The sequence below is a fragment of the Ambystoma mexicanum genome, chromosome 3p (genome assembly GCF_040938575.1).
Source record: "Ambystoma mexicanum isolate Mex_15411 chromosome 3p, UKY_AmexF1_1, whole genome shotgun sequence".
NCBI classification, from domain to species: Eukaryota; Metazoa; Chordata; class Amphibia; order Caudata; family Ambystomatidae; genus Ambystoma; species Ambystoma mexicanum.
The window spans coordinates 19,821,335-19,847,875 of record NC_090925.1 but is presented as its reverse complement, the minus strand read 5'-3'; the positions used below and the strand labels follow the sequence as shown (position 1 = coordinate 19,847,875).

Below are 26,541 nucleotides of genomic sequence, written 5' to 3'. Positions count from 1 at the left end.
CCCCCATGCAGCTACAGGCTGGACCCCCCTGGTTCCTATAGGCTGGATATCCCCCCCGGTATCATTGCAGGCTGAATATCCCCTGGTACTGTTACAGGCTGGATTCCCCTGGTACTGCTACAGGCTGGATACCCCTCGGTACTGCTACAGGCTGGATACCCCTCGGTGCTGCCACAGGCTGGATACCCCCGGTACTGCTGCAGGCTGGATATCCCCTGTTACTGGTACAGGCTGGATATCCCCCCAGTGCCGCTACAGGCTGGATACCCCTGGTACTGCCAAAAGTTGGATATCCCATGGTACTGCTACAGGCTGGATATACCCCGTACCACCACAGGCTGGATATCCCCCCCATTGCCGCTACAGGCTGGATATCCCCGTACCACTACAGGCTGGGTATCCCCTGGTACCGCTACAGGCTGGTTATCCCCTGGTACTGCTACAGGCTGGATACACCCTGGTACCGCTACAGGCTGGATATCCCCCGGTACTGCTACAGGCTGTATATCCCCCCATTACTGCCACAGGCTGAATATCCTCTGGTTCCGCCACAGACTGGATATCCCCCCATTGCCGCTACAGGCTGGATATCCCCATACCACTACAAGCTGGATATCCCCTGGTACTGCTACAGGCTGGTTATCTCCTGGTACTGCTACAGGCTGGATATCCCCCGGTAGCGCTACCGGCTGTATATCCCCCCATTACTGCCACAGGCTGAATATCCTCTGGTTCCGCCACAGACTGGATATCCCCCCATTGCTGTTACAGGCTGGATATCCCCGTACCACTACAGGCTGGATATCCCCTGGTACCGCTACAGGCTGGTTATCTGCTGGTACTGCTACAGGCTGGATATCCCCCCATTGCCGCTACAGGCTGGATATCCCCGTACCACTACAAGCTGGATATCCCCTGGTACCGCTACAGGCTAGTTATCTCCTGGTACTGCTACAGGCTGGATATCCCCGTACTGCTACAGGCTGTATATCCCCGTACCGCCCAGGCTGGATATCTTCCGGTTCCACCACAGGCTGGATACCCCTGTTCAGCTACAGGCTGGATACACCCCCCCCAACCCCCGCGACTCGCTAGATACCCCCCCACACCCCCCACCGCTACAGGCTGGCCGTGCGCTAGGACCCCTGGAAGGGTTGATTCCCATATCCTTAGCAGCGAGGGCAAAATTGGGCAGAAAAAAGGAGACGATGCACGCATGGACCCCCAGAATCCAGGGGGGGAAGGGGTCAGGATGTTAACGCGTGTTTCATTACAGCCCCGGTATACAGCTCTCACTCTATGAACCCCGGCAGCGTAACTCATTGTGTGGGAGTTGGGGGCTGGGGGTCCCAGCAGCAGGACTGTAGCCAAAACCAAAACATGGAAAGGTGGCAGAGAGCAGAAAGAAAGGCGACCGTGCGGGGCATGTGTGCCCATCCTAGATGCGCCTGGAAGCTTCTCCTATAGCGCCGCGACCCACGCCTTTGTGGGGCTCCTGCACGCAATGTCTGTCTGCCGCCTGGCAGTGGCACCCTCCGGCTACATATGAGCAGGGCCCCCCCACCTGAGCCCTGCTCGTGAACAATATCCGAGGAGCCGCTTCCTCCTCGGCCCCGTCTCAGGTTCCACCTGTGCAGGGAGAGGCCAGTGTCTGGCGTCCGGGCGTCTCCTCATGCCACCCGCCCCGAGCTGCCCACCAGCGCACGCCCTGGTATCCGCTTACAGGCGCAGTGTGGGAAGAGGCGCGCAGACACTGGTGGCCTGTCCCGGGACTCCCCGGGGGTGCTGGAGGTGAGAATGCAATCCCTTCCCCCCTCTGCTCTGGGCCCGAGGGCTAGGCTAGCTTACAAATAGAGGCCCTGCCCCTCCCCGTGCCCACAGTAACTCTCCCTGCAGCCGAGCGTCCTTGCCCACCATGCTGGCGACCCTCATCCTGCCCGCCCTGCTCGGCCTGGTCCTGGCAGATGGTGGGGGCCCAGGTAAGTCGCCCCTTGGCATCAGCCTGGCACACCCTTTAATAGCCGAAGGAGGGCTGTACATTGGCAGAGGCAGTCGTTTTGGTTCCTGGATGAGTGCCAGAAAGGCATGTGCCAGCCATTTGGCAACCCCTGCCAGAATGAGATTGCCAGCCGGCACCGTATTATGGCAGCCCTGACTGTTATGGGGCTGGTAGTGCCGGCGCAAAGGGCGCTCAGAGGGTGCAGCCGCACAAGGGCGTCCTGCCTCCAGATCAATGCCAAGGAAACAGCGCCTACACGACAGGGTGGTGGGTGCTTGCTTGCTGGGGATGAACCCTGGCTTGCTTAGGTGAGCTCCTATAGGCTGTTCTGGAACAGGGTTGTGCAGTGAGATAAGGTGACCTGCCCAGGATCACAGGGTTCCCTGGCACAGGTCTTTGCAGTGAGATAAGGTGACCTGCCCAGGATTCTCTGGCACAGGGTTGTGCAGTGGGATAAGGTGACCTGCCCAGGATCACAGGATTCCCTGGCTTAGGTCTGTGCAGTGAGATAAGATGGACTGCCCAGGATCACATGATTCTCTGGCACAGGGTTGTGCAGTGAGATAAGGTGACCTGCCCAGGATCACAGGATTCCCTGGCACAGGGTTTTGCAGTGAGATAAGGTGACCTGCCCAGGATCACAGGGTTCCCTGGCACAGGGCTGTGCAGTGAGATAAGGTGGCCTGCCCAGGATCACAGGATTCCCTGACACAGGGTTGTGCAGTGAGATAAGGTGACCTGCCCAGGATTACAAGATTCCCTGGCGCAGGGCTGTGCAGTGAGATAAGGTGACCTGCCCAGGATTACAAGATTCCCTGGCGCAGGGCTGTGCAGTGAGATAAGATAGACTGCTCAGGATCACAGGATTCTCTGGCACAGGGGTGTGCAGTGAGATAAGGTGACCTGCCCAGGATCACATGATTCCCTGGCACATGGCTGTGCAGTGAGATAAGATGGACTGCCCAGGATCACAGGATTCTCTGGCACAGGGTTGTGCAGTGAGATAAGGTGACCTGCCCAGGATCACAGGATTCCCTGGCACATGGTTGTGCAGTGAGATAAGGTGACCTGCCCAGGATCACAGGATTCCCTGGCACAGGTCTGTGCAGTGAGATAAGATGGACTGCCGAGGACCACAGGATTCCCTGGCACAGGGCTGTGCAGTGAGATAAGATGGACTGCCCAGGATCACAGGAATCTCTGGCACAGGGTTGTGCAGTGAGATGAGGTGCCTTGCCCAGGATCACAGGATTCCCTGGCACAGAGCTGTGCAGTGAGATAAGATGGACTGCCCAGGATCACAGGATTCTCTGGCACAGGGCTGTGCAGTGAGATAAGATGGACTGTCCAGGATCACAGGATTCCCTGGCACGTGAGATAAGCTAGCCTGCCCAGGATCACAGGATTCCCTGGCGCATGAGATAAGGTAGCCTGCCCAGGATCACAGGATTCCCTGGCACAGGGCTGTACAGTGAGATAAGGTGACCTGCCCATGATCACAGGATTCCATGGCACAGGGCTGTGCAGTGAGATAAGGTGACCTGCCCAGGATCACAGGATTCTCTGCTGGTGAAGCCGACCCATGGGATGCTCAACTTGTGTTCCACTATCTTAAATGTGGCCATGTCTCTAGATGAACGCACTTTTCTCTACATTGGAGGGGGTTGGTGGGCTTCGATTGGAAGGACCTCAGTCTAGAGCTGCACCACACTGATGCTATGTTTTTTAAATTAGTACTTTCTGGTGCAGGTGCATTGTTTTGGTTTTGGTTTTAATATAAAGAACGTTTATATATTCACTCTTATCAACCTCAAAAAACTACTAAAACCGGGCTGTTCAACCACTTTCAGTTATTATCTTGCAAACAGCCACCTCTACCCACCCCCAACCACAACTCATCAACTAAATGTGTAAAAAAGTGTCAGCAAGCTTGTCATTTCATGTAAGTGTAACCAATGTCTTCCTATCTCTGCCAGCCTGAAATCGTATGGTATATGTATGGAAGATGAATGCCATCGATTTACTACGCCGTGATACCCCAGGGTCTGGGCGTAAAATAAATGTAATAAATAAATAAATCAATCAGTCGGAGAAGGGAAAGCTGAGTCTTTCTTGCCGGGATTTGCCACTGTTATCTAGTATATGAACACAGATCTCTGCAACACATGCTTAACACACTGAGCTATCCTCTGAACCATTGTTGCACTCTAAGTTATCAAGGTACATACATTTCAATGTTGGTTATTAGCAGAGGTGTTGCTAGGTCTGGAAAATATCCGGGGCTCTGCTAATGTCGGGACTGTCACGATTCTGCTGCAGCGACCACAGGCCACATCGGGGGCGTGACTGATCTGAATGGGCCACCTTTGCTGACAGCACCCGGGCAGCAGCCGGGCAGCGGGCCTGAACCCTCAGCGGTGCGCCGGGCAATATCATGTGGTGGCAAAAAATAGGCATTAGGCAGCCAGGTGGGTGCCCCTCCCCCTCCCCCAAGTGGGGGTCCGAGGCACATGTCCCTCGTGCCCTACAATTAAGAAATCCCTGCTTTTGGCTGTGATGAGTGCGGGTGGTGGAGGGTTTCTGGGCGAGATATCTGGATGTTAAGGTAAGCTTGGCCGGGTGTGTGCATGCTGGGGTGAGATAGGGTGGTTGCATGTCTCTTAGGGTGAGCTAAGGTGGATGAGTGCATTCTGGGGTGAGATATGGTGGCTGCATGTCTTTTAGGGTGAGCTAGGGTGGATGAGTGCATGCTGAGGTGAGATAGGGTGGTTGCATGTCTCTTAGGGTGAGCGAGTGTGGGTGGATGAGTGCATTCTGGGGTGAGATAGGGTGGTTGTATGTCTCTTACGGTGAGCGACTGTGGGTGGATGAGTGCATTCTGGGGTGAGATAGGGTGGTTACATGACTCTTAGGGTGAGCGAGTGTGGGTGGATGAGTGAAATCTGGGGTGAGATGGGGTGGTTGCATGTCTCTTAGGGTGAGCTAGGGTGGATGAGTGCATGCGGGGTTAGATAGGGGGGTTACATGACTCTTAGGGTGAGCGAGTGTGGGTGGATGAGTGAAATCTGGGGTGAGATAGGGTGGTTGCATGTCTCTTTGGGTGAGCTAGGTTGGATGAGTGCATGCCGGGGTGAGATAGGGTGGTTGCATGTCTCTTAGGGTGAGCTAGGGTGGATGAGTGCATGCCGGGGTGAGATAGGGTGGTTGCATGTCTCTTAGGGTGAGCTAGGGTGGATGAGTGCATTCTGGGGTGAGATAGGGTGGTTGCATGTCTCAGGGTGAGATAGGGTGGATGAGTGCATACGGGGTGAGATAGGGTGGTTGCATGTCTCTTAGGGTGAGCTAGGGTGGATGAGTGCATTCTGGGGTGAGATAGGGTGGTTGCATGTTTCTTACGGTGAGCGACTGTGGGTGGATGAGTGCATTCTGGGGTGAGATAGGGTGGTTGCATGTCTCTTAGGGTGAGCGACTGTGGGTGGATGAGTGCATTCTGGGGTGAGATAGGGTGATTGCATGTCTCTTAGGGTGAGCAAGTGTGAGTGGATGAGCGCACACAGGGCGAGATAGGATGGTTGCATGTCTCTTAGGGTGAGCTAGGGTGGATGAGTGCATGCTGGGGTGAGATAGGGTGGTTGCATGTCTCTTACGGTGAGCGAGTGTGGGTGGATGAGTGCATTCTGGGATGAGATAGGGTGGTTGCATGTCTCTTACGGTGAGCGGCTGTGGGTGGATGAGTGCATTCTGGGGTGAGATAGGGCGGTTGCATGTCTCTTAGGGTGAGCTAGGGTGGATGAGTGCATGCCGCGGTGAGATAGGGTGGTTGCATGTCTCTTAGGGTGAGCTAGGGTGGATGAGTGCATGCTGGGGTGAGATAGGGTGGTTGCATGTCTCTTAGGGTGAGCTAGGGTGGATGAGTGCATTCTGGGGTGAGATAGGGCGGTTGCATGTCTCTTAGGGTGAGCGAGTGTGGGTGGATGAGTGCATTCTGGGGTGAGATAGGGTAGTTGCATGTCTCTTAGGGTGAGCGAGTGTGAGTGGATGAGTGCATTCTGGGGTGAGATAGGGTGGTTGCATGTCTCTTAGGGTGAGCCAGGGTGGATGAGTGCATTCTGGGGTGAGATAGGGTGGTTGCATGTCTCTTACGGTGAGCGAGTGTGAGTGGATGAGTGCATCCTGGGGTGAGATAGGGTGGTTGCATGTCTCTTACGGTGAGCGAGTGTGGGTGGATGAGTGCATTCTGGGGTGAGATAAGGTGGTTGCATGTCTCTTAGGGTGAGCTAGGGTGGATGAGTGCATTCTGGGGTGAGATAAGGTGGTTGCATGTCTCTTAGGGTGAGCTAGGGTGGATGAGTGCATGCTGGGGTGAGATAGGGTGGTTGCATGTCTCTTAGGATGAGCTAGGGTGGATGAGTGCATGTTGGGGTGAGATAGGGTGGTTGCATGTCTCTTACGGTGAGCGAGTGTGGGTGGATGAGTGCATTCTGGGGTGAGATAAGGTGGTTGCATGTCTCTTAGGGTGAGCTAGGGTGGATGAGTGCATGCTGGGGTGAGATAGGGTGGTTGCATGTCTCTTAGGGTGAGCGAGTGTGGGTGGATGAGTGCATTCTGGGATGAGATAGGGTGGTTGCATGTCTCTTAGGGTGAGCTAGGGTAGATGAGTGCATGCTGGGGTGAGATAGGGTGGTTGCATGTCTCTTAGGATGAGCTAGGGTGGATGAGTGCATTCTGGGGTGAGATAGGGTGGTTGCATGTCTCTTACGGTGAGCGACTGTGGGTGGATGAGTGCATTCTGGGGTGAGATAGGGTGGTTGCATGTCTCTTAGGGTGAGCGAGTGTGGGTGGATGAGTGCATACGGGGTGAGATAGGGTGGTTGCATGTCTCTTAGGGTGAGCTAGGGTGGATGAGTGCATTCTGGGGTGAGATAGGGTGGTTGCATGTCTCTTACGGTGAGCGACTGTGGGTGGATGAGTGCATTCTGGGGTGAGATAGGGTGGTTGCATGTCTCTTAGGGTGAGCGACTGTGGGTGGATGAGTGCATTCTGGGGTGAGATAGGGTGATTGCATGTCTCTTAGGGTGAGCAAGTGTGAGTGGATGAGCGCACACAGGGCGAGATAGGATGGTTGCATGTCTCTTAGGGTGAGCTAGGGTGGATGAGTGCATGCTGGGGTGAGATAGGGTGGTTGCATGTCTCTTAGGGTGAGCGAGTGTGGGTGGATGAGTGCATTCTGGGATGAGATAGGGTGGTTGCATGTCTCTTAGGGTGAGCTACGGTGGATGAGTGCATGCTGGGGTGAGATAGGGTGTTTGCATGTCTCTTAGGGTGAGCCAGGGTGGATGAGTGCATTCTGGGGTGAGATAGGGTGGTTGCATGTCTCTTACGGTGAGCGACTGTGAGTGGATGAGTGCATCCTGGGGTGAGATAGGGTGGTTGCATGTCTCTTAGGGTGAGCTAGGCTGGATGAGTGCATGCTGGGGTGAGATAGGGTGGTTGCATGTCTCTTACGGTGAGCGAGTGTGGGTGGATGAGTGCATTCTGGGGTGAGATAAGGTGGTTGCATGTCTCTTAGGGTGAGCTAGGGTGGATGAGTGCATGCTGGGGTGAGATAGGGTGGTTGCATGTCTCTTAGGGTGAGCTACGGTGGATGAGTGCATCCTGGGGTGAGATAGGGTGGTTGCATGTCTCTTAGGGTGATCTAGGGTGGATGATTGCATGCTGGGGTGAGATAGGGTGGTTGCATGTCTCTTAGGGTGAGCGAGTGTGCGTGGATGAGTGCATGCCGCGGTAAGAGCGGGTGTTTGCATGTCTCTTAGGGTGAGCGAGTGTGGGTGGATGAGTGCATTCTGGGATGAGATAGGGTGGTTGCATGTCTCATAGGGTGAGCTAGGGTGGATGAGTGCATGCTGGGGTGAGATAGGGTGGTTGCATGTCTCGTAGGGTGAGCTAGGGTGAATGAGTACTTGCTGGGGTGAGATAGGGTGGGTGCATGTCTCTTAGGATGAGCGAGTGTGGGTGGATGAGAGGATGCTGGGGTGAGATAGGGTGGTTGCATGTCTTTTAGGATGAGCTAGGGTGGATGAGCGCACACGGGGTGAGATAGGATGGTTGCATGTCTCTTAGGGTGAGCTAGGGTGGATGAGTGCATGCTGGGGTGCGATAGGGTGGTTGCATGTCTCTTACGGTGAGCGACTGTGGGTGGATGAGTGCATTCTGGGGTGAGATAGGGTGGTTGCATGTCTCTTAGGGTGAGCTAGGGTGGATGAGAGGATGCTGGGGTGAGATAGGGTGGTTGCATGTCTTTTAGGATGAGCTAGGGTGGATGAGCGCACACAGGGCGAGATAGGATGGTTGCATGTCTCTTAGGGTGAGCTAGGGTGGATGAGTGCATGCTGGGGTGAGATAGGGTGGTTGCATGTCTCTTACGGTGAGCGACTGTGGGTGGATGAGTGCATTCTGGGGTGAGATAGGGTGGTTGCATGTCTCTTAGGGTGAGCTAGGGTGGGTGAGTGCATGCCGGGGTGAGATAGGGTGGTTGCATGTCTCTTAGGGTGAGCGAGTGTGAGTGAATGAGTGCATTCTGGGGTGAGATAGGGTGGTTGCATGTCTTTTAGGATGAGCTAGGGTGGATGAGTGTATACGGGGTGAGATAGGGTGGCTGCATGTCTCTTAGGATGAGCTAGGGTGGGTGGATGAGAGGATGCTGGGGTGAGATAGGGTGGTTGCATGTCTTTTAGGATGAGCTAGGGTGGATGAGTGTATACGGGGTGAGATAGGGTGGCTGCATGTCTCTTAGGATGAGCTAGAGTGGGTGGATGAGAGGATGCTGGGGTGAGATAGGGTGGTTGCATGTCTTTTAGGATGATATGGTGGATGAGTGTATACCGGGTGAGATAGGGTGGTTGCATGTCTCTTAGGGTGAGCTAGGATGGGTGGATGAGTGCATTCTGGGGTGAGATAGGGTGGTTGAATGTCTTTTAGAATGAGCTAGGGTGGATGAGTGCATGCTGGGGTGAGATAGGGTGGTTGCATGTCTCTTAGGAGGAGGTAGGGTGGATGCGTGCATGCAGGGGTGAGATAGGTTGGTTGCATGTCTCTTAGGGTGAGCGAGTGTGGGTGGATGAGTGCATTCTGGGGTGAGATAGGGCGCTTGCATGTCTCTTAGGGTGAGCGAGTGTGGGTGGATGAGTGCATTCTGGGGTGAGATAGGGCGGTTGCATGTCTCTTAGGGTGAGCTAGGGTGGATGAGTGCATGCTGGGGTGAGATAGGGTAGTTGCATGTCTCTTAGGGTGAGCGAGTGTGGGTGGATGAGTGCATCCTGGGGTGAGATAGGGTGGTTGCATGTCTCTTAGGGTGAGCTAGGGTGGATGAGTGGATTCTGGGGTGAGATAGGGCGGTTGCATGTCTCTTAGGGTGAGCGAGTGTGGGTGGATGAGTGCATTCTGGGGTGAGATAGGGCGGTTGCATGTCTCTTAGGGTGAGCTAGGGTGGATGAGTGCATGCTGGGGTGAGATAGGGTAGTTGCATGTCTCTTAGGGTGAGCGAGTGTGGGTGGATGAGTGCATCCTGGGGTGAGATAGGGTGGTTGCATGTCTCTTAGGGTGAACGGGTGTGGGTGGATGAGTGCATGCCGGGGTAAGAGTGGGGGGTTGCATGTCTCTTAGGGTGAGCGAGTGTGGGTGGATGAGTGCATTCTGGGGTGAAATAGGGCGGTTGCATGTCTCTTAGGGTGAGCGAGTGTGGGTGGATGAGTGCATTCTGGGGTGAGATAGGGCGGTTGCATGTCTCTTAGGGTGAGCTAGGGTGGATGAGTGCATGCTGGGGTGAGATAGGGTAGTTGCATGTCTCTTAGGGTGAACGGGTGTGGGTGGATGAGTGCATGCCGGGGTAAGAGTGGGGGGTTGCATGTCTCTTAGGGTGAGCGAGTGTGGGTGGATGAGTGCATTCTGGGGTGAGATAGGGTGGTTGCATGTCTTTTAGGATGAGCTAGGGTGGATGAGTGTATACCGGGTGAGATAGGGTGGTTGCATGTCTCTTAGGGTGAGCTAGGATGGGTGGATGAGTGCATTCTGGGGTGAGATAGGGTGGTTGCATGTCTCAGGGTGAGATAGGGTGGATGAGTGCATACGGGGTGAGATAGGGTGGTTGCATGTCTCTTAGGGTGAGCTAGGGTGGATGTGTGCATGCAGGGGTGAGATAGGTTGGTTGCATGTCTCTTAGGGTGAGCGAGTGTGGGTGGATGAGAGGATGCTGGGGTGAGATAGGGTGGTTGCATGTCTCTTAGGAGGAGCTAGGGTGGATGTGTGCATGCAGGGGTGAGATAGGTTGGTTGCATGTCTCTTAGGGTGAGCGAATGTGGGTGGATGAGTGCATTCTGGGGTGAGATAGGGCGGTTGCATGTCTCTTAGGGTGAGCGAATGTGGGTGGATGAGTGCATTTTGGGGTGAGATAGGGTGGTTGCATGTCTCTTAGGGTGAGACAGGGTGGATGAGTGCATGCTGGGGTGAGATAGGGTGGTTGCATGTATCTTAGGGTGAGCGAATGTGGGTGGATAAGTGCATTTTGGGGTGAGATAGGGTGGTTGCATGTCTCTTAGGGTGAGCTAGGGTGGATGAGTGCATGCTGGGGTGAGATAGGGTGGTTGCATGTCTCTTAGGGTGAGCGAGTGTGGGTGGATGAGTACATTCTGGGGTGAGATACAGTGGTTGCATGTCTCTTAGGGGGAGTTAGGGTGGATGAGTGCATGCTGGGAGAGATAGGGTGGCTGCATGTCTCTTAGGGTGAGCTAGAGTGGGTGGATGAGTTCATTCTGGGGTGAGATAGGGTGGTTGCATGTCTCTTAGAGTGAGCCAGGGAGGATGAGTGCATGCTGGGGTGAGATAGGGTGGTTGCATGTCTCTTAGGGTGAGAGACTGTGGGTGGATGAGTGCATTCTGGGGTGAGATAGGGTGGTTGCATGTCTCTTAGGTTGAGAGACTGTGGGTGGATGAGTACATTCTGGGGTGAGATAGGGTGGTTGCATGTCTCTTAGGGTGAGAGACTGTGGGTGGATGAGTGCATTCTGGGGTGAGATAGGGTTGTTGCATGTCTCTTAGGGTGAGCTAGGGTGGATGATTGCATGCTGGGGAGAGATAGGGTGGTTGCATGTCTCTTAGGGTGAGCGAGTGTGGGTGGATGAGTGCATTCTGGGGTGAGATATGGTGGTTGCATGTCTCTTAGGGTGAGCTAGGGTGGATGAGTGCATGCTGGGGTGAGATAGGGTGGTTGCATGTCTCTTAGGGTGAGCTAGGGTGGGTGGATGAGAGGATGCTGGGGTGAGATAGGATGGTTGCATGTCTCTTAGGGTGAGCTAGGGTGGATGATTGCATGCTGGGGTGAGATAGGGTGGTTGCATGTCTCTTAGGGTGAGCGAGTGTGGGAGGATGAGTGCATTCTGGGGTGAGATAGGGTGGTTGTATGTCTCTTAGGGTGAGCTAGGATGGATGAGTGCATTCTGGGGTGAGATAGGGTGGTTGCATGTCTCTTAGGGTGATCTAGGGTGGATGATTGCATGCTGGGGTGAGATAGGGTGGTTGCATGTCTCTTAGGGTGAGCGAGTGTGGGTGGATGAGTGTATTCTGGGTGTGAGATAGGGTGGTTGTATGTCTCTTAGGGTGAGCTGGGGTGGATGAGTGCATGCTGGGGTGAGATAGGTTGGTTGCATGTCTCTTAGGGTGAGCGAGTGTGGGTGAATGAGTGCATTCTGGGGTGAGATAGGGTGGTTGCATGTCTCTTAGAGTGAGCTAGGGTGGATGAGTGCATTCTGGGGTGAGATAGGGTGGTTGCATGTCTCTTAGGGTGAGCTAGGGTGGATGAGTGCATGCTGGGGTTAGATAGGGGGGTTGCATGACTCTTAGGGTGAGCGAGTGTGGGTGGATGAGTGAATTCTGGGGTGAGATAGGGTGGTTGCATGTCTCTTAGGGTGAGCTAGGGTGGATGAGTGCATGCTGGGGTTAGATAGGGGGGTTGCATGACTCTTAGGGTGAGCGAGTGTGGGTGGATGAGTGAATTCTGGGGTGAGATAGGGTGGTTGCATGTCTCTTAGGGTTAGCTAGGGTGGATGAGTGCATGCCGGGGTAAGAGGGGTCGTTGCATGTCTCTTAGGGTGAGCGAGTGTGGGTGGATGAGTGCATTCTGGGGTGAGATAGGGTGGTTTCATGTCTCTTAGGGTGAGCTAGGATGGGTGGATGAGTGCATTCTGGGGTGAGATATGGTGGCTTCATGTCTTTTAGGATGAGCTAGGGTGGATGAGTGTATACGGGGTGAGATAGGGTGGTTGCATGTCTCTTAGGGTGAGCTAGGGTGGATGAGTGCATGCTGGGGTAAGATAGGGTGGTTGCATGTCTCTTAGGGTGATCTAGGGTGGATGATTGCATGCTGGGGTGAGATAGGGTGGTTGCATGTCTCTTAGGGTGAGCGAGTGTGCGTGGATGAGTGCATTCTGGGGTGAGATAGGGTGGTTGCATGTCTCTTAGGGTGAGCTAGGGTGGATGAGTGCATGCTGGGGTTAGATAGGGGGGTTACATGACTCTTAGGGTGAGCGAGTGTGGGTGGATGAGTGAAATCTGGGGTGAGATGGGGTGGTTGCATGTCTCTTAGGGTGAACTAGGGTGGATGAGTGCATTCTGGGGTGAGATATGGTGGCTGCATGTCTTTTAGGGTGAGCTAGGGTGGATGAGTGCATACGGGGTGAGATAGGGTGGTTGCATGTCTCTTAGGGTGAGCTAGGGTGGATGAGTGCATGCTGGGGTGAGATAGGGTGGTTGCATGTCTCTTAGGGTGAGCGAGTGTGGGTGGATGAGTGCATTCTGGGGTGAGATAGGGTGGTTGCATGTCTCTTAGGGTGAGCGAGTGTGGGTGGATGAGTGCATTCTGGGGTGAGATAGGGTGGTTGCATATCTCTTAGGGTGAGCGAGTGTGGGTGGATGAGTGCATTCTGGGGTGAGATAGGGTGGTTGCATGTCTCTTAGGGTGAGCTAGGGTGGATGAGTGCATACGGGGTGAGATAGGGTGGTTGCATGTCTTTTAGGGTGAGCTAGGGTGGATGAGTGCATACGGGGTGAGATAGGGTGGTTGCATGTCTCTTAGGGTGAGCTAGGGTGGATGAGTGCATGCTGGGGTGAGATAGGGTGGTTGCATGTCTCTTAGGGTGAGCGAGTGTGGGTGGATGAGTGCATTCTGGGGTGAGATAGGGTGGTTGCATGTCTCTTAGGGTGAGCTAGGGTAGATGAGTGCATGCTGGGGTGAGATAGGGTGGTTGCATGTCTCTTAGGGTGAGCGGGTGTGGGTGGATGAATGCATTCTGGGGTGAGATAGGGTGGTTGCATGTCTCTTAGGGTGAGAGAGTGTGGGTGGATGAGTGCATTCTGCGGTGAGATAGGGTGGTTGCATGTCTCCTAGGGTGAGCTAGGGTGGATGAGTGCATACTTGGGTGAGATAGGGTGGTTGCATGTCTTTGAGGGTGAGCTAGGGTGGATGAGTGCATGCTGAGGTGAAATAGGGTGGTTGCATGTCTCTTAGGGTGAGTTAGGTTGGAGGGTGTGCTGGGGTGAGATAGGGTGGTTACATGTCTCTTAGGATGAGATAAGGTGGGTGGATGAGTGCATGCCTGGGTAAGAGTGGGTGGTTGCATGTCTCTTAGGGTGAGCGAGTGTGGGTGGATGAGTGCATTCTGCGGTGAGATAGGGTGGTTGCATGTCTCCTAGGGTGAGCTAGGGTGGATGAGTGCATACTTGGGTGAGATAGGGTGGTTGCATGTCTTTGAGGGTGAGCTAGGGTAGATGAGTGCATGCTGAGGTGAAACAGGGTGGTTGCATGTCTCTTAGGGTGAGCTAGGTTGGAGGGTGTGTTGGGGTGAGATAGGGTGGTTACATGTCTCTTAGGATGAGCTAAGGTGGGTGGATGAGTGCATGCTGGGGTGAGATAGGGTGGTTGCATGTCTCTTAGGGTGAGCTAGGGTGGATGAGTGCATGCTGGGGTGAGATAGGGTGGTTGCATGTCTCTTAGGGTGAGCTAGGGTGGATGAGTGCATGCTGGGGTGATATGGGGTGGTTGCATGTCTCTTAGGATGAGCTAAGGTGGGTGGATGAGTGCAGGCTGGGGTGAGATAGGGTGGTTGCATGTCTCTTAGGAGGAGCTAGGGTGGATGAGTGCATGCTGGGGTGAGATAGGGTGGGTGAGAGGATGCTGGGGTGAGATAGGGTGGGTGAGGGGATGCTGGGGTGAGATAGGGTGGTTGCATGCCTCTTAGGGTGAGCTACAGTGGGTGGAGGGAGTGCTGGGGTGAGCTTTAGTTGTTGGTCCGTATTGCAGTGAGTTTGGCTGGGTGGGTGAGGATTCCTTGATAAGATAGGTTTTGCTGGGATTGAGGTGGGCTTGGTGTACGCTCCACCAGATCCAAGGACATGTGCAGACTTTACCTCCACCAGTGCAAGAAGAAAAGAACGCGAAGACAGGCCTTCTCTGTTTATGCCCCAAGACTCTGGAATTTCCTCCCCATCAACACCAGACTCGCCCTCTCGCTTATACAGTTCGTTCAGGAAGGAACTTGCGTCCCTGTTCTTCAAGAAATGGCTCCTCCCTAATGCCTAGGTTCACACTTGCCCCACTCCCCACCTCCCCTGAGACTGCGTGATCTGCCTCTTCCCTGCACCCCCCGTTTCCTTGGCTGGTTGCTTATAGATCTATTGCTGACAAATGTTACTTCCTTACCCTCTCCCGTGGTTAGCTTCCCGCTCCCTTATACCTCTGCTTACCTCACAGTGGGCCTCATTCCAGGTTTGGTGGTATCCTGCCAGTAATACCGGCCGGATACCACCAAACGGAATTACTGTTTCCACCACTTGGTCTGCAATAATTACCGACACATTCCAGGTGGCGGAAACACTGGTAAATCCCCTTTCCATGGAGTCCCATATGACTCCATGGGAGGATTTTGTTGGTATTACCAGCAATGATATTACTGTGCCGGTAATACTGCCAGTTCTTGCCGCTAGGCCTTGGATTTACCTCCGATTATTAGCTGAAGGTAAATCCTCCATCCCTACTGGCAAAGTTGTAGTTTGCCGGTCCAGTAAAAGTTCTGGTAAATGTTATTACCAGCACTTTTACAGTGTAGCGGCAACTCATAATGAGGCCCAAGTGTCCTTCCCCCTTTGACTTGTAAGCACTCTGTTTACTCCCGAAGCTAGTTCCACGCTCAATAAATAACCTAACATTGCAAACTAGGAATGTTGTGCAAAGTGGCCATAATGTAAACTAGCAACAGTGTGATAAGTGGGCATAGTGTAAACTAGGAATGTTGTGCAAAGTGGCCATAATGTAAACTAGCAACAGTGCGATAAGTGGGCATGGTGTAAGCTAGGCATGTTGTGCAAAGTGGCCATAATGTAAACTGGCAATGGTGTGGAAAGGGGGCATAATGTAAGCTAGGCATGTTGGGCAAAGTGGCTATAATGTAAACTAGCAATGGTATGGAAAGTGGGCATAGTGTAAGCTAGGAATGTTGGGGAAAGTGGGCAAAATGTAAACTAGCGATGGTGTGGAAAGTGAGCATAATGTAAACTAGCAACAATGTGGAAAGTGGGCCTAATGTAAGCTAGGCATGTTGTGCAAAGTGGCCATAATGTAAACTAGCAATGGTGTGGAAAGTCGGCATAGTGTAAACTAGCAACAGTGTGGAAAGTGGGCCTAATGTAAGCTAGGCATGTTGTGCAAAATGACCATAATGTAAACTAGCAATGGTGTGGAAAGTGGACATAGTGTAAGCTATGCATGTTGGGCAAAGTGGTCATAATGTAAACTAGCAATGGTGTGGAAAGTGGGAATAATGTAAGCAAGGAATGTTGTGCAAAGTGGGCAAATTGTAAACTAGCAATGGTGTTGACAGTGGGCATGATGCAAACTAGCAACAGTGTGGAAAGTGGCCATAATGTAAGCTATGCGTGTTGTGCAAAGTGGGCATAATGTAAACTATGTGTATTGTGCAAAGTGGCTATAATGAAAACTAGCAATGGTGTGGAAAGTGGGCATAGTGTAAGCTATGCATGTTGTGCAAGGTTGCTATAATGAAAACTAGTAATGGTGTGGAAAGTGGGCATAATGTAAGCTATGCGTGTTGTGCTAAGTGGGTATAGTGAAGCCCAATCATGAAATATTGACAATCTGCAATGGTTTTCTAAGTGGGCACAAGGGCTGAATAACATGATGGAATGTATCTGAGGTCTGAAGTGTCCTGCCATGACTCCAAGGGCCCAGTGGGTGATTCTGGAGCCGGGTCAGGCCCCGGGCGGACCCTGGGCAGACCTTGAATAGAGGGGTGGCGGGAACAGGCTGCGCTCGTTGCTTGGACTGACCGAGCTGTCTTCTTCTTTCAGACCTGGGCGCGCTGCCGAAGCGAGGGTACTGCCCAGGAGAGGATGACCGCTTCCAGTGCCATGAAAGTGACATCGATAAGTGCAAGCCCTGCGAGGCCGACGCGGACTGCGAGGGCAGCCTCAAGTGCTGCCACATGCCCACTGCCAACGCGCCCGCCTTCAAGTGCCTCTTCCCACTATTCCGTGAGTACTTTCCCTGGGGGTGTGGGGGTGGGGGCAGGGGCTGATAGGGCTGGCTACTGAAGCCCTCCACCCCCGTGAGCGCCAGATGTGTGCATCTGTGGAAGCCTGTGCACTGAACACAGGACTGTGTGGCAGCCACTCCTCGCCCCACATAGGCTGAGTAGTGTGGGCTCCCTTTGCTCCCATTACCTGATCCCTACCTTAGCAATAACATAGCAGACCAATTTTCTTTGTGGAAAAATTATAGGCCGTAGGCATTTTATTTTCTTACAGAAAATACATAACAAAAACACCAATACACAATCATTTGCTTTTGGGCACCTTGTGTCCAGTTATGGAGTTGCCCAAGGCTCCTCCCGAGTCTTTGTTACCCTTGGTCCTCCGTTCCTGGGCACATGCCGCCTACGACTTTCCAGGCCCTAGGAGCTTACCCGAGAGAGGTGAGCTCCTTACCTGGTTTGTTCTGCTTACTCCTTCCTGGGGTTACTTATACCCCTACTCCCTTTTGTTCTTCCCTTGGGGGCAGGGCTTCCTGCTGCTAACACCTCGCACCTTTCCCAGGTGCTATTTCCTGCTCTTCCTGGGCCTTTTGTGTTTCGGGCGCCATCTGGACGCCCCTCCCTACGGCTTTCGCGCAGTTTCCCCCCCACCCCGCGCCTAAACTCCCAGGCCCTCCATCGGCCCGTATTTCGTACGGCCCGGGGCCTGGGGCATACACATAAGGGGCACCACTGGGAGAACACACCTGAGGACCCGGGGTGCTTGGGGGGGGGGGTGAAGAGGGGCGTGGCCTGTCAGGGGGGTCACGCTGAAATTTAGAGGCAACTCTTGCTTCGCCCAGAGGCTGTCTGTTAGGCCCCCACGCCCCGCAAAGAGCCCCGGCTCGATCTTGCAAACGGGCCGAAGCCTAAACAGGCAGCATTCACGTAAGGTAAGTGTCGCCTTGTGTTTTAACCCCCGGCCAGGCACCCCTTTCATGCGAAACGCAGGGAACATCACCCCTGCATCTCCAGTGGGAAGGGTGCCTCGCAGGGGGTCAGTGACACAATGAAAGGGGAAGGCTTTTTTTCTAAAGCCTTAAGCTCTCATGTACTTGGCCTGGTGGGCTGGGGTGAGCAGTGGACTTTAGGAGTCCCGACAGGGCCTCATCTCGAACAAGATTTTCAGAGGCTGCCGGGGTTTGGCACTGACTAGCCCTGGCCCACTTAAAGCCTTCCTGAGTGAGGCTGCCCGCCTCCACCAACAAATACATAAGGGACACCGTGGGTAAACACACCTGAACCCCCCACCCCAGGGACACATAAGGAACGCACTGCTGGCTTTCTACTCATGCTGCCACGAGAGTTCATGGGGTTCACCTGAGTAGCTGCAGGAGCACCAGGCTTGCAGACCACCTGGCACGCACAGACTTGGGGTTTGGAGATACCTTCGGGGTATGCACGCCGATGCCTATAGCGCCTCATTGCTCCCTGTGTGGTCATCTCGGCTCTTTCTTTCCTCAGGGAACCCTTGTAAAGAGGACACGGACTGTCCTCGCGGCCTGAGTTGCTGTAATGGGCAGTGTGCAGACGTGTGCAGCTCCTAGGCGATGCAAGACGGTATGTATGCAAAGCAAGTGCTCTCCTGCCCACTCCTGTGTCTTCAGCTCTACTCCTTCTCTCCCCTAAACTAACTTCTCAACTCCCAAACCTAGACTTATCGCCAACCTGGCGCACGGCTCTACATCCAAAATCCCTCTTCAGGTTCCTACACCCCATCTTCAAATCTATCAATGCTCTCTTCTCCACTCTGCCATCCGTCTCACTCTGCAACCTCGCTCTGCAACATTTCTGCCCCCTCCCAAGGATGTCATTTGGGGGTCGCCAGGGGTCGCACTTGAGACCCCTGTTGTCTCCCTTGTTAACCCATTAATGCCAGGGTCGGACTGGGACCAGAAATAGGCCCGCTCACCCAAAAAAAGTGGCCCACCCAATCGCCTCACGACCCTTGACTTCCGGTGACATCACCGGACGTGATGTCATTTGACCCCACCCCAAAGTGACATCCCGGGAAGCGATGAAACATGACCTTTCACCCCTTGACAAAACAGGAAGTGGCATCAAATAGCATTGATCCTAAGTCCACTGAATTACTGTGAATCCAAGCAGACGTCCAAGGCCAAATGATAAAATGTTATTGCATAGCACTTGCGGTTAGGCACTTTTTTATGGAACACATATACACCCAATATCACCCAACCTGTGTTGGTGCTCATTCATCGACCTAAGAAGGATGAAAGGATATTTGAAAAAAAGAAAAAAAATAATTTTTTCAATTTTTTTTCTTACAAACTGGCCCAGGCATGGCCAGAAACCGACCCCCACTCCCTAGGGACGACTTCGGCCGAAAGGCCGAGGGGTCAATCCGACCTTGATTAAGGCATTCATGGCTTCATCATCGAGGAAAACCTTAACATTCTTTGCCTAACAGAACCATGGCTACAAGATCCACGTGGACCCACTATAGCCCTAGCAGTCCCTGAGGGATTTACAATGTATTGTAAAATAGAGTATGGTCAGACCACTTCAAAGTGGAATTATTAATACCTACCAAAAAATGAATGTCTACGAAGAAAAATGAACGCACACGGATAATCACTAGGAACTTTTTAAAAAATCACACCAGAACTTTTAGAACAATCTGTAGGTCACATCATGTCAAAAACGTCAGAGAGCGACTCTTGCGAGCATCTAATACGAATTTATAACACGCACGTACAAGAGCTGGTTGACAAGAATGCACCAATGAGGGATAAAGCGTTAAAAACCAATATAAACCATCAGAAATGGTTTACTTCAAGACTGTTTTTTTATCAACATATTACAGACATATTTCATTAAATGGCGCTGTAAAACAAGTAGTTCATTCAGTTTTTAATATTCAAATCTGTTAGAAAAACACATAGTGGCTTAAAAAAGCGGCGGGCAAATCCCATCCCATTCACTTGACATAAAACAATTGTACGTTGTTGAAAAATACAAACAGTTTTTTGTAGTGACACTTAAACTGGGCCATAGGGAAGTAGTAACTTCCGTCTAAAAGGCTAGACTTTGGTTCAGTGATCAGTCTGGGAAGCAACTGTTCACGGGACCTCGGTTCAGGTTACTGAATCATCATGCTAATGTCGCCATGTTTAGGTATCTTCGTTAGTTAGAATCCGGGTGTGGGACTCAGCTCGATCTTTCCCAGCACCTCGCGACGCTGCTCCTGTCATGATCTCTGCTTCCAAAAGGTCAGGGTTTTCCCAACTCCCTTGGAAGCAGATCCATAACCCAGGTTCTGAGTGCCAATCAGTCCCAATTGGGACCTTTTGGACCCAGTCCTGGCGCCAGTGGCACCAGGCTCATAAATATGCCCAGTCCCAGCGCTGGAAGCGCCGGGCTCATAATGCTTGGGTGGACTTACCTGCAGCAGACCATGCTGCTTACTTGCCTGCCAGTTGAGTCTCTGATCCTCTTCTGTTTGGAACTACTTTTCCTGTTGGGTGGGGCAGGAGCCACTCCCTAGATTCAGAACACTGGAACTCTTCTGGAAAGCAGGAACTCTTTTCTTACCTAGGCGTGGCTGTGGAAGGAGACACCTAAGCACTACAGGAGGCTATTTAAACCACCCCCAGATGGATGAATCTTGCTTTGCGTTATTCTGCATTCTCAGCAGCAGAACGCTCATCGTGTCTTCTGCATCTGATCCTGGGCCTAAGGAAAAAGGCTTACCATCCTGAATCCAGTCTTCAGCAACACCTATAAAGACAAGAAAGAACAGGTTAGCATTACGGTCTTCAGTGACAGCTCTTCACTTACCTGGTCCATCGGCTGTCACCAACGCCTCGCGCTGCATTCCGGCATCTGAAAGACAAAGGCTTACCTACTCTTTGTGCGCTCCGGAGGTCTTCACACTGCATTCCGGCATCTGAAAGACAAAAGCTTACCAACTCTTCGCACGCTCCGGAGGCCTTCGGCGCTGCATCCCGCATCTGAAAGACAAAACAAGGTGCGTTTAAAGACATTGGGGAACTTTAATGCTCACGTGCCATTACTCCTTTCCACATCTAACCCAGTGGGTATGCCGGCACCCTGCAGCCGCCCCGAACTTGTACCTGCAAAATAAAAAGACAGTTAGAGCGCATCGTGAAGCAGGCAACAAGCGCTTACTTACGTGCTTCCAGGCGCTTCTATTCATCACACGGGCTCCATCTTCAACTCACTTCAGCCCGTCATCCGCCATCGCCGGAACCCTGCAAAACAAGAGACATCATTACTAAAGACTTTAAAGACATTAGAATTACTCGAAACTTACCGTTCGTGCAGTAAACGACGGACAGCAGTCCTCTGAAGTCAAGAGGCCTGCTCCCCTTATCCAGTGAAGAAACTGGTTACAGCACCCTGCCTCGAGGCAGATGGAGAGCACGGCGTTCACTTACCTAAGGTGAGAGCGTTAACCTTTGGGGTTCTACAGGAGAAGAGAAAGGGAAGAAGAGAGAGACATTCAATAACCCAGTTCATTAATCCCACATTTTCTATCTGCAGACATCTTACCCTTCAAGCCAGACATACAGTGCCCAGAGGTCCAGCCCAAAGAGCCAGCCGTGTGTTACACATCACCTTTGAAGATACGGTATACGCCCAGTCAAGACCGGCGCCTCTACGGGAATAAGGTGAGCGTTACAGCTCCAGCGTCGCGAGGTGCTGGGAAAGATCGAGCTGAGTCCCACACCCGGATTCTAACTAACGAAGATACCTAAACATGGCGGTACAGTCAGACTATAAGATTGAAGAAAACGACATCCAGGCAAGCTACTACTAATATGCAGTCGATTGAGCCACTACATACTTGCCATTTAGGTTGAGGGACCACCAGGGATTCAATAAACGACCTGAGCTACATCTAAGAACCCAGTACCACAGACTCCTGGTCCCTAAATTCTTAACATCTTGACGATCTGCCCCTTCACTGAAGGTCCAACTAGACCTATAGAAGCAATTTACCACGGATCTAGAGGAGCAAAGCCTGCATACAACAGGAATTCCTCTGATTTAGAATCACTCGCCCCCAACGAGACTAGTTACAGCAAGAACATTCGAGTTCTATGTTTAACACTGGCAACAGAATTCCATCACCCAAGTGATGCGCAATTGTAGCACGCTCCTAGTTTGTTGCCTGAATTGTTGTTGTTTTTGATAAGATGATACCACTCCTGAAGAAAGTTCCACTAATTGTGATTAGAAATGAAACATGTCGAGTTTAACCATCTAGAATTGACCTTAGCATGATGATTCAATAACCTGAACCGAGGTCCCATGGACAGTTATAGATAGCAATTGCTTCCCAGACTGATCACTGAACCAAAGTCTAGCCTTTTAGACGGAAGTTACTACTTCCCTATGGCCCAGTTTAAGTGTCACTACAAAAAACTGTTTGTATTTTTAAACAACGTACAATTGTTTTATGTCAAGTGAATGGGATTTACCCACCGCTTTTTTAAGCTACTATGTGTTTTTCTAACAGATTTGAATATTAAAAACTGAATGAACTACTTGTTTTACAGCGCCATTTAATGAAATATGTCTGTAATATGTTGACAAAAAAACTATCTACCTCTCATGTCTAACAAGATTGTCTTCCCGATAAAAGGTAGAGTAACTACTTCTGTAGTTAAAATTGGAATTCCCCCTCACTAGTATATTACTTCAGAGACAACCAGACTAAAAAGAGAGAAACGAAGATTGGAGAATAGGTGGATGAGACATCCCTCAGAAGCCAATAAGATCAAATGGAAGGAGCTAGAGAAACAATACAAAGAAAACATCAAGGAATCACAGAAGAATTACCTTGAGGAGCAGATGTCATCATCCGCCAACTCTACCGATACATTATATCAGATCCCGAAGACTATAGAAAAGCCAAAAGCCCTGCCCCCCTCCATTTCAACCAACCCAAAGAGACTGCGAAGTAGTGCAGGAGGCTTTCAGTAGCAAAATTCGGAAAGCCAGAGAGACGATAGGAGCGACCCAAGTGGTTCAGTCTGACCAACAAAATATAAGAGATATTCAACAAATGCAGAATGAGACACACAAATTCACTTTTAGTCCGATCACCACAGACGATATGAAAACCTTCTTACTCAGCATGAAGCAGACATCCTGTGCCAAAAACATCTTACCATCCAAATTGATCATGGAAAATAAGGACAAGTTTTGCTCGTTCCTCACAAGGATGGTGAACACATGCTTTAGAGATAATAGAATTCCAGAGACTATCAAGACAGTCACGGTCACAACGCTGGTCAGAAAACCAGGTATGGACCAGAAAGACTGAAGCAATCTCCGCCCGATTACACATTGAAATTTTCTATTGAAAGTCATGGATAAGGTGGCAACTCAACAGCTGCAACCCTTTGTAGAAGCCAAAAACCTCCTTCATAAACAACAATCGGGGTTTAGAAGGTCCATAGCACTGAGACGGCATTGCTAGACCTCCAGTCACGCATGCTCAGCATCATGGACATGGGTAAAGTGGGCATGTTGAGGTTGTTGGATCTTTCAGCCACCTGCCATCTGCTAGACCAAGACCACCATCAGCTCATCGGGCACTAGAAGTTTCAGGTAACTGTTCTAAAGAAGCCATCAGCTGGGTGATTTCCTTCTTATCATATTGTAGATCTAAAACCCACTGGGGAGATCAATTCCCTGACCCATTCCCCATTAATTGTGGTGTACCTCAGGGGGCTAGTCTATCCCCTCTGTTGTTTAACCTGTACTTGAGGTGTCTTTGCACGCTGCTTGAGTAATTCAGAGCTTCCTTTACCAATTTTGCTGATGACACTCAGCTAGTGGTAGAGCTGAGTGGATGCTATGACACCGATAACAACAGGGTGACAAACCGGTACAACATCATCAATGCCTGGACAAAGGCCTGTGCTCTCCTTGCCCTATGGCCCCTCTATTTATGGGGAGAATCTGGAGGTGATGCACCTCCCCTCCCTCCACTGGGCCCGAGCCCCTAAAGCCAGTCACCCCCCCCATGTGGAAACTAGTTTCCACCGGCATCCTCTGGCCACTTCCGCCCCTACACCACCCCCCGACCCACCCAACCCAGCATCCCCGCAATGGCAGGACCTTTGCCTACGATAGCATCACCCACACATATATGATATGATAGGTTACTTATAACACGCTTAATACCCAGAGGTTTCTAAGCACAGACCCAGGGATCAAACCTGTGTTGCTCTGTGCCATCTTGCTTCCAAGGTGAGCACGTTGCCGCTGAGCTATCCTCCCAAGACCACACAGCATATGCACATATAGACATGTACATTGTTTTTATGTAAATCCTGGCACTGGGCTTCCATCTGTATTTCTGTTCCCTAGTAACTGTTCTCGATCTCTGCACAGTTATATTAACCCTCCCCCACCTGTGCATTCACATCCAGACCCCTCCCCCACCCGGTACTTTCACATCCAGACCCCTCCACCACCCGGTACATTCACACCCAGACCCCTACACCACAGTGATACATTTGCATCCAGAACGCTACACCATGCAGTACATTCGCACCCAGACCTCTACACCACGCCGTACATTCGCATCCAGAACCCTCCACCACCTGTTACATTCGCATCCAGACCCCTCCACCACCCGATACATTCGCATCCAGACCCCTCCACCACCCAGTACATTGACATCCAGACCCATTCACCACATGGTACATTCACATCCAGACCCCTCCACCACCTGGTACATTCAAATCCAGACCCCTACACCACAGTGATACATTGCATCCAGAACGCTACACCACACAGTACATCGACATCCAGACCCCTCCACCACCTGGCACATTGACATCCAGACCCCTCCACCACATGGTACTTTTACACCCAGACCCCTCCACCACCCGGTACTTTCACATCCAGACCCCTCCACCACCTAGTACATTGACATCCAGACCCCTCCACCACATGGTACATTCACACCCAGACCCCTACACCACCCGGTACTTTCACATCCAGAGCCCTACACCACAGTGATACATTTGCATCCAGAACGCTCCACCACACAGAACATTTGCATCCAGACCTCTACACCATGCAGTACATTTGCATCCAGACCTCTACACCACGCAGTACATTCGCATCCAGACCCCTCCACCACACAGCATATTCACTTCCAGACCCCTCCACCACACATCATATTCACATCCAGACCCCTCCACCACACAGCATATTCACATCCAGACTCATACACCACAGTGATATATTCACATCCACACCCCTCCACCACCCAGAACATTCACATCCAGACCCCTACACCAGGGTGATACATTCGCATCCAGACCTCCACACCACGCAGTACATTCGCATCCAGACCTCTACACCACGCAGTACATTTGCATCCAGACCCCTCCACCACACAGCATATTCACATCCAGACCCCTCCACCACACGGTATGTTCGCATCCAGACCATGCCACCACACGGTACGTTCACATCCAGACCACACCACCACACAATATATTCACATAAAGACCCCTCCACCACCTGGTAGATTCACATTCAGACCACTCCACCACCTGGTACATTGACATCCAGACCCCTCCACCACCCGATACATTTGCATCCAGACCCCTCCAACACCCTAGACATTCACATCCAGACCCCTCCACCACCCGGTACATTGACATCCAGACCCATTCACCACCTGGTACATTCAAATTCAGACCCTCCACCACCCTAGACATTCACATCCAGACCCCTCCACCACCCGGTACATTGACACCCAGACCCATTCACTACATGGTACATTCACATTCAGACCCCTCCACCACCCGGTATATTCACATCCAGAGCCCTACACCACAGTGATACATTTGCATCCGGAACGTACACCACACTGTACATTCGCATCCAGACCCCTCCATCACCTGGTACATTGACATCCAGATCCCTCCACCACATGGTACATTCACATCCAGACCCCTCCACCACCCGGTACTTTCACATCCAGAGCCCTACACCACAGTGATACATTTGCATCCAGAACGCTACACCACGCAGTACATTTGCATCCATACCTCTACACCACGCAGTACATTCGCATCCAGACCCCTCCACCACACAGCATATTCACATCCAGACCCCTCCACCACACAACATATTCACATCCAGACTCCTACACCACAGTGATATATTCACATCCACACCCCTTCACCACCCAGAACATTCACATCCAGACCCCTACACCAGGGTGCTACATTCGCATCCAGACCTCCACACCACGCAGTACATTCTCATCCAGACCTCGACACCACGCAGTACATTTGCATCCTGACCCCTCCACCACACAGCATATTCACATCCAGACCCCTCCACCACACGGTACGTTTGCATCCATACCACACCACCACACGGTACGTTCGCATCCAGACCACACCACCACACGATACATTCACATAAAGACCCCTCCACCACCCGGTACTTTCACATCCAGAGCCCTACACCACAGTGATACATTTGCATCCAGAACGCTACACCACGCAGTACATTTGCATCCAGACCTCTACACAACGCAGTACATTCACATCCAGACCCCTCCACCACACAGCATATTCACTTCCAGACACCTCCACCACAAAGCATATTCACATCCAGACCCCTCCACCACACAACATAGTCACATCCAGACTCCTACACAACAGTGATATATTGACATCCACACTCCTCCACCACCCAGAACATTCACATCCAGACCCCTTCACCAGGGTGATACATTTGCATCCAGACCTCCACACCACGCAGTACATTCACATCCAGAACTCTACACAGCGCAGTACATTCGCATCCAGACCTCTACACCACGCAGTACATTCGCATCCAGACCCCTCCACCACACAGTACGTTAGCATCCAGACCACA

At 51.9% G+C, this 26,541-nt stretch overlaps 1 protein-coding gene across 1 annotated transcript in view; it reads left to right on the top strand.

Annotated features, from left to right (window-relative positions):
• Positions 1-1,857: 1,857 nt before the first annotated feature.
• Positions 1,858-26,541, top strand: part of LOC138580081 (WAP four-disulfide core domain protein 2-like) — a 37,683-nt gene continuing 12,999 nt past the window's right edge. Inside the window, exons 1-3 of the mRNA XM_069650345.1 lie at positions 1,858-1,979; positions 16,412-16,594; positions 18,097-18,192. Of these exons, the coding sequence (XP_069506446.1) occupies positions 1,916-1,979; positions 16,412-16,594; positions 18,097-18,179 (330 nt within the window). The 5' untranslated portion in view covers positions 1,858-1,915 and the 3' untranslated portion in view covers positions 18,180-18,192. The remainder of the gene's footprint in view (positions 1,980-16,411; positions 16,595-18,096; positions 18,193-26,541) is intronic.